Source organism: Montipora capricornis, chromosome 11 (genome assembly GCF_036669925.1).
Source record: "Montipora capricornis isolate CH-2021 chromosome 11, ASM3666992v2, whole genome shotgun sequence".
Taxonomy (NCBI): domain Eukaryota; kingdom Metazoa; phylum Cnidaria; class Anthozoa; order Scleractinia; family Acroporidae; genus Montipora; species Montipora capricornis.
The window spans coordinates 28704526-28712984 of NC_090893.1; the positions used below are offsets into that span (position 1 = coordinate 28704526).

The following is an 8459-nucleotide window of genomic DNA, read 5'->3' on the forward strand; positions in this document are numbered from 1 at the left end:
ATACTTACGACAATCTAGTTCGTCGGAATGATCATCACAATCGAAGTCACCGTCACATCTCCAATGGTCCGGTATACATCTCTGATCTTTACAGAGAAAATAGTTTTCGCCGCACTTAAACTCTGAAAGGAAACATTGACAAATCTGCTTCAACACGATTCAATAGCGAACAATCAATAGATTTCGAAAATAATTCGGTGCTTTTAAACGAAAGGATACCAAAGGAACTCTTCACTAAAAAAGGCCTTGAATTTTCGATACTCTGAGAAAGCAGAGTTTCAGAAGTCCCCTGAATTTCAATCAAACACATTCAGTCTGGAAGAATTTGTCTGAAGTCAGAAAATGGCTGAGTGCATTGTTGATAGTTATCATGAACTCTCTCTTTCTAAACATCTGAGACAAAATCGTGAATTAAAGTCAGTAAAATGGCAAGGATATCATTGTTCCGAGGAGAGACAAGGCCATGATCGAAACTACTTTAACTACGTATTACGACAATTACGACGCAAAAGTCTTACTACGCAGGCTAAATATAGTTGCTTCGATCGACTCACCTCCACTTTGATAACAATGCGATGCGGAAAAAAGCCATAGTAAAATAAAAATTACTGTCTCCCTGAGTCTTTCCATACCCCAAGACTCTCTCAAGACAAACCGGTTCTGCAATGGTAAGGAAGATCACATTCAGCAACTATTTTAATCGAAAATCGCTGTTATTGTTGTTGTAGTTATGTTACTGGTTTGGGAGCGCGGGAAATTTGCCAGAGTTGAAGACGTATAAATCCCAAATTTGGAAACGCGAATCACGTGAAAGGTGATTAACCAATAGAAGCACTTGCATTTTGACAGTTGTTGTCGTTGGCAATTACCGGAATGTTTTCGTTAAATCGTCGGAAAACCGAACGGTTATCCCACAGTGCGAGAATAAAACACCTCGGTTTTTTATCCGTCGTTCGTAATCGTGTCAGAGCGTTATTATTTTGAAAAAATATCAAATATTTAAAAAAGAAATTCACTAATGCGATAAACGTATCAAAGGAAACTAATCATTCAAGGAAAAGATAGCATGGTTATCTAAAATTGTGAAATAGAGGAACAGATTGAACGTAGGAGGAATACAACGAAAATAAATCGCATGTGACCAATGTCACAAAAAAATAACTTAAGCAATAATTCATGATGGTGACGTTATTTTTGTTAGTCACATAGAACCAATCGGGAACATTTTTTGTATCAAAAACTCGCAAACTCCACTGTCTTTTCTGATAAATAAACGCCCCCAAAAATGAAGGGCCAAGAAATTATAAATTTATTTTTACAAACGTGTTCCAATGAAAAAAAAGTTAATTGATTAATACCAGAAACCCATAAGGGTTGAAACGTGTAACGCGCGTTCACAGCTTCCGAATATTCAGTGCGAACTGATTGGTTGAATGTTTCAGTGCTAAGTACCATGTTTGGAAACCACTCGCTCTTGTTGTTCCAAATATGGTACTTAGCAAATTGAATATTCAGAAGCTTGTTTCCCAGCACACAAGGGGCCGTTACACGTTTCAACCCTTTTGGGTTTCTGTTAATACAGTAACAATGAAAAATAAACAAAAACAGCAGCTCCGAAAATGCGTTGCTTTAGAAAATGAAAAATGATAATCAGTTTAAATTGGAAGTCAGTAAAAAAAATGGTAATTGTGTTGTTGAAAAATAGCGATACCTACAGGTACCTGTTCTTCGTTTGACGCGGGAAAGCATTGTTTGGTAAAAAGGTTTTTGGTCGTAGAGTAATAAACTACAATTAATTATTTTAGATCGTCAATATCGCATATTTAATTACAAGTTACTTCTTTCTAATCTTTTATTATTATTATTATTATTATTATTATTATTATTATTATTATTTTCGTTTTAATTAATGCAATTTTTTGTCAACAAAAACAACAGGCGGGTTCACACGATGGACATAAGAAGGCTTTAAGTATGCCCGAGTTCTACTTTGAGTGTGAATGGGGTTTATTTTAGTTTAAGTACCTTTCTTTGAAACCTTAGAAACGATTTATATATTTCCATCAAATGGTAAGAGTAAATCGTTTCAGTAGTTTATATACAGCTAACAAAACTTAACCACATTTCAAGTTACGTTTATTAGCGCAGTGAAATTCGTCTAAATATGGCTTGATTCAGTTTTCTCGTTCCAATATAATGATATTTTGGACTAGTTGACTGAGATTTCCGTATGAAGCGAATGTCACCAAGACCAATATTCATATACCTGAAGATCCCGCTTGAAGTCCTCCTTGGTAAAATGACAGACCCGAACAGACAATACAGCAGTCAGGTTTTCACGTTTGAGGAATCCATCCACGTTTTATTTTCGCCGGCCAACTTTTCTTTAAATTCTAATTTACCGGTGTAGGCTTCGGTTTTTTATTTTATTGTACGTGTTCTCAAGTCTAGACATGTGTCTAGTTTCATCCCCCTCGAAAGCGTACACCCCAACAGCGGTAATTCTTGATGTGAAAAGCCTTGCTATGTGTATTGAGCAACATCTGAAAGTTTCGTCGGCTTATTTTAAATTCAAGGCTTCTCCGTGAGAAAGAAAACAGATACGTTTGCTGAAGCATCGAAGACGGCTTTCGCTGAAGGAAGAAAGTGAAAAAGGTACGCTTGTCGAATATTTCTTTGTCGCATGTTCAAGGTTTTTGTCTTGTTTACATTTGCTCTGGCTGATTTTTGCTGTCTAGTTTGATTGACAAGAAAATCTAAGTATTAAGTGGCTTGAGTTTCTGTCCACTTATGGCCTACATGGGCCTATATTACCTATTGAACCACAAGACCGTTTACCATAGTTCATCTTACATTTGAATTTCTCGAAGCAGAAAGGTCACACAACATTGAGAAAGAGATCGGGGATCGAAGAACTTGGTAAGGTCGAACACGTTTGTTGACTATTGCTACGTCTAACACGTCATATCCAAGATGGCGCTCTCCACGTCACGAAAGAGGTAACTGCGAAGGGTAAAGACTTGTTTCCATATCTCAAAGTAACCTTGGACGTGAGGTGCCTGGGAATGGAATTAAATCACTGGAATCGCAATGCTAACAGTTAAGCCTAACTATTGTTTTAAGCCTAATTAGGCCTAAGGTTAGCATTTCTAAGGAGTTTGGGCTTTTTCAACAGTTACATTATAACTTCAGTCTGCATTTTACACTGACCGATTCCAGTGATTTAATTTCATTCCCAGGCACCTCACGTCCAAGGGCATTTTGAGATATGGAAAGAAGTCTTTACCACTTCAAAGTGCTCTTGTCACATTTTAACAGGGAACTGGACAAAACGGCAATTATATTTTCGAATTCCTGGGGAAAAGTTTTCGTAATTTAAAGAAACTTTTTTCTAGACCATACTTTCCCTTTAAAGATTGCCCTGAATGCGCGCTCTTGAATTCTCTCCATTTTCCTCTCATCGGATGATTTGCAAAAGTGCCATACGATATATCACATTAGTAAAATCCAACTAGTGGTCTATTATCAATGCTGCGTTCTGATTGGTTGAGCTACTAGTAGGCTATTTGTTATAGCCCACTAGTAGCGAAAAGCGCCGGCTTTGACAACCAAAACAATAATTAAAGTCTAACTTTAACTAGCGAAAGATGTTTTGTCTCGATATTTTTTTGACCAACTAGTTGGATTTTACTAAAACAATTATTCCTCTCGCCCTCATGGCCTCTGAGTCAATAGCCCATTCGGCCTTCGGCCTCGTGGGCTATTGACTCAGAGCCCATTCGGGCTCGAGGAATAATTGTTAAATATATTAGGTGAGGCAAAATATTGGATTTGTACAGCTGTAACTTTGCGGATCATGGAATTAGATTACGAAGTCTCAATAACATCCCAACCTTACAACTCGTTTACTTGCAAATATCACTGATGTGTTCACCAATGATGTCAGTTTCAGGGACAATCAGATGATTTGACTTCATGTCCATCGAATTCCCGCCACAGTCAAAGCATGAAACTTGAGTTTCTGTTCCCTAATATTTATACTTAACACGCCCAAAAGTTCTACGTTTCCCTGCGACCCCATGTGCTGTTAAAAGGAATGTGCAAATTTAGTTTCCCCAAAACAATGTACATTTGGAAAGCCGATAAACTGAATACGAAACGAATGAGCGATTTTATTTTTTAGTTGTCTTCGTACTGTATCACTGACTATCCAAAAATAACATCACAAAATGTGTTTATCAATCATATCTGCCTCTAATCGCGTGAAGAATAAAAAACATTTCAAAGCAGGAAGGACAAACATTTTCATGCAACGGTCACACAATATCACAATACAAGCTACAAGTTTTCATTCTCGACTCGACCTCATGCAGAGCTCTTCTCAACTTTTCCGCCGCGTGTCTGAGAACGAAAAGAACCCTGCGCAGCAGAAGATCCGAGGCTCTGGTGACGGATGGTGTTTCAGGAGGAAAGAGTAACCTGCGCATGAGGACAGGGAGAGCACAATGGAGAAGTGGGAGCTTTAATTTAATGTAAGGCTAACAGCTTCAAATTCAGGTTTAAGCGAATCGTTTTGTTCGCTAGATTTGCCCTCTTTCTGTACCTCTGTACTACAGTAAACTAACTTGCGTCTCTTAAATCAAAGTAGGTTTAGTCTGTGGTGGTTCATGAGATTTTCTTACATTTCCAAACCCTCTTGCTCTGTATCGTGCTTAACTGGAAATGCTTTGCTCTTTCAGCAGAGGCAAAACAAAATAGCTTCCACGCTGTGTAATACCAAAGCTATCATTTCTCTAAAATTTATATTCCATGAAAGAAGAGCCTTAAAAAGGAGGCAGTACAAACGTAACAGAAAACTATTACATCTGAAAAGCTGTGTCCGCGTCTCCACTATGGAAATTACCTGATATAGTTGTCAGGAGTTGTCCAAAGTAATTCAGTGGTGTCCAACTCGGGGGGTACTCACATGAGACCAGGACGACCTCAGGTGGTACGAGTGTTCGTATTGGCCTCCATACATTTCTTTTTCTGCGTTTACATGAAACCGGCCTGACAATGAATTAAGACCTGTCCGACTTCGTCTCGGTTGCACGACCGAGACGAGAAACTCCCGTACCAGTCTCACGTAAGTGACAGCAAATCTCAAACCGGACCAGACCGGGGCCAGAAGTTTCAAGACTGTATGCTCTTGGGTCAGCGATATATTTATTTGGTACAAGATATCAATTTGTCCCGATACCAGGCACCAAGCATTTCGTCCCGGTTTCATGTAAACCGGCGGCAAAAAAATTCGTACCGGTACAAGTTCATACCGGTCCGAGTTCGTCTCGGTCTCATGTAAATATTCCCTAGTTTCACATGACTGCGAAACAAGCCGCATTAGATAACGTCAGAAACCCATAAGGAATGAAACGTGTAAAGCGCGTTCACAGCTTCCGAATATTCGGTGCGAACTGATTGGTTGAATGTTTCAGTGCTAAGTACCATATTTGGAAACCCCTAGCTCTTGTTGTTCCAAATATGGTACTTAGCAAATTGAATATTCAGAAGCTTGTTTCCCAGCACACAAGGGGCCGTTACACGTTTCAACCCTTATGGGTTTCTGATAACGTCTAATGGGCACCGATTAATATTTGCAAACCGAAGTTACCAATAATCATTAGCGTGGATTCAGAATAGGTTCAGAAAACATGCTACAATCATTTGGAAATGTTCCATTCAAAGTTTTACTAAAACAAGATATAAAAAAAACGACGAACTGAGTTCAATCGGTTTTGGTTAAATATTGAAAATTCAACTTCAAGAAGCTTATAAGAATGTTTCCATTGATATTTGTGGTGGTAAAGAATCATGATTAAAAAGAAACACGACAAAGCGGCGTAATCGTCATCAAACTAGGTCAGTCCAGAGAATTTTAGCAAAACCAAGATATTCTGTTTGGTTTTGGCCGTCAAAGGCTTAAATGAGACCTTAGCAACCTATGCTTTACTACAGTTAGCGCCTGTGGCACATATCTGAAACTGTAAAGAAATCAAATCAATTCAACTCAGATCAAATCTTACAGTTGTGTAGGTTGGTTTTTTTGAGCAGAGGGCATCAAACTTAACCCACCCGTAATACATTTATTTAGTCGTATCGATTTCATTTTCATTAAAAATGCAAATCTTTTTAGCATTGTCCTACCATTGGCTAGACATTGGTTACTTTCAGACCCAGCAGAGTTTTTTTCAAATATTTAAACAAGCCTCGGCAGTGGGATTCAGCAGCAATTAGGTAAATAAAAATACGCTCACAGAAGACCGGATCCTAGGTAATTGATGTTCTCAACCTAATCATATACACTCTCGTTTTATATGAGAGCGTCTAGTTTTGGGGCTGAGGGTGATTTCAGCCTGAAAACGTTCTTAACATGTTCTTAAAGTTGTTTGATAATACTAAGTACGACTAAAGCTGTCAGGTAACAAGGGCATCCACCGAGCAAATTAAGGAAAAAGCTTTAAGACTCTTTGTCATGTATACAGACTGTCCAAAGAGATGTTTTTATCACCTAGAAAAAATTTAATCTGTTCGGGTATCTTAGCTGCGGAAAATTGCAGTGTCCGAAAATTTTAGGGAATGATATCTTCAAGTCAAAAATTGCTAGCTGAACGTTACCTTCTAAGAACTTCCAACTGAACCATTTGCTCATCCGAAACTGCTAGCTATGTGACAGATTTAAGTGCGAAAATTTGCAAAAATATCCCTTCCGAAAACATAAGGGAATACTCTTCCTTGGTTGCGAATCTTGATGTGATGATGATGTTTTAGTAAAGAAACCTGTAAGTGTTTGGCAACGTAGAACCGAAATTCTTAGAGCAGTTTGACTCTTCCGAACACATATTTCTATTTCGAAGCTTAAGATTATCGTTGGATACCCCTGAGGCAGCTGTTCTTCAGTGTACATGTATCATGCATTAATTAAGAGAGCCACGTTGTTAACGTCTGAAATTTGAGTTAATTGTCCTGTTTGCCTACAGCTTTACATTTCTTTTATTTATTTACACTAATTGCAAAAAACGGAAAAACTGACTCACTCTGAAAGCTTTTATAAATAAGAGTGTAGTGCAAATCATTTAATTAATTTGAAGACATAACAATTAAATTGTATTAGACGAGAATAACTCAGCTATGGAGCTTACAGTCTTACAGCCAAACTCCAAATCAATGAGCCGATCTGGAGGAAGTCTTGAATATTTCTGTAGTTGTACAACTTGGAATGAAATGAACAAATGAGCAAAAAATTGGAAAAAAAATGATTCTATTTTCCATACTTTGGCAGAAAATTCATCTTTGTAACGCAATCAGCTCATTGGCTTCAACAGAAGAAACTTATGCCAGTGAATTTGTAAAGAAGCGATTGCGTGCAGAGTTTTGCGTGACAAATAGGGTATGTGAAGATATGTAGATTACAAATATTCGGTGTTAGCTTCTTCAACATTTTTGGTGCCAGGCAGAAAATTCTTGCTGCCATAACTAAGCCATTACAAAAAATCGACAAGGATATAGTAAAAGCGGCCTAGGCTCAAGTTCGAGCTGCGTTTTACACGGCGACTTAATACAGTCACTTAACGATGTCGTGAGAATCTGTAACTTTGTAATGTTGCAATATTTGCACAACTTTAAACAGACACGCTTTTGTCGTATCGAAAAAAAAAGGCTCATAACTGAAACTGTAAGAAATTCAAGTCATTAACAACACGTGGACAAACAGAGCGAATAATCAGTTGTACAGAATGTCTCTCGGGATGCGACAAACAAGTCCAACTTACCTACCTATCCGGTCCGTTTCCTTTTAAGTAACGCCGACTCAGTGATAAACGTCAATCTCACGATTTCAAAACGATCTAAAGACAATTTCACTTCCCTGAAGAGGACGCTATCCTTCACATTTTAGCCTTACATGACTTTGGCAAATAACAAAGGAAGAAAATAAACGCTCCTAAATTTGATTGCGTCATTTTATGAGGCAGCTAAAATATGAATGATATCAATGACCTAAAAGTGGTTTCCTTCAGGGCTGGAATATTTCCAATTCCACGGATAAAAGGGCTAGAGACTATGTTTAACCTGTTCAGAGCTTAAATAGCTCAATAAGCAAGGCTGGGGAAAAAAATTCTGTACAATTAAGGAAAGATCGTACCTGTGTCGAGGAGAAAATACAATCTGTGTGTTCTTGGACGAGATCTAACGTGAAGGGCTCTAGTCAAAGCTAAGTCACGTGCTCGTTAAAAATAATCGCTATAAAAAGGAAGTTTGCCAACGCTGTCAAGATTGTAAAAATCAGCTTCGAGAAAACGATGAAGTCATAGCCTTGATTAGTAATTTCGACAAGACAGTGTTCACACTGTTCAATTCGGCTTGAAGTTAGTGAAGCGTCCTACAAGACAATTAACTGACAAGATCCTCTGCAATTACATGAT

The 8459-nt window shown here is 38.1% G+C and overlaps 1 protein-coding gene across 8 annotated transcripts in view; it reads right to left on the reverse strand.

Moving 5' to 3' along the window:
* LOC138023619 (very low-density lipoprotein receptor-like) overlaps positions 1–8459 on the reverse strand; it is a 55179-nt gene that overhangs the window by 45180 nt on the left and 1540 nt on the right. For 5 of the 8 annotated variants that reach the window (XM_068870648.1, XM_068870642.1, XM_068870643.1 and 2 more), the window contains 2 exons: positions 555–660; positions 9–122 (listed from right to left, as the gene is read on the reverse strand). In XM_068870648.1, coding sequence (XP_068726749.1) covers positions 9–122; positions 555–630 — 190 coding nt within the window. In that variant the 5' untranslated portion in view covers positions 631–660. Of the gene's footprint in view, positions 1–8; positions 123–554; positions 661–7808; positions 8030–8179 lie in introns of those variants that run through there. The other 3 variants (XM_068870644.1, XM_068870646.1, XM_068870645.1) reach the window with 3 other exon arrangements.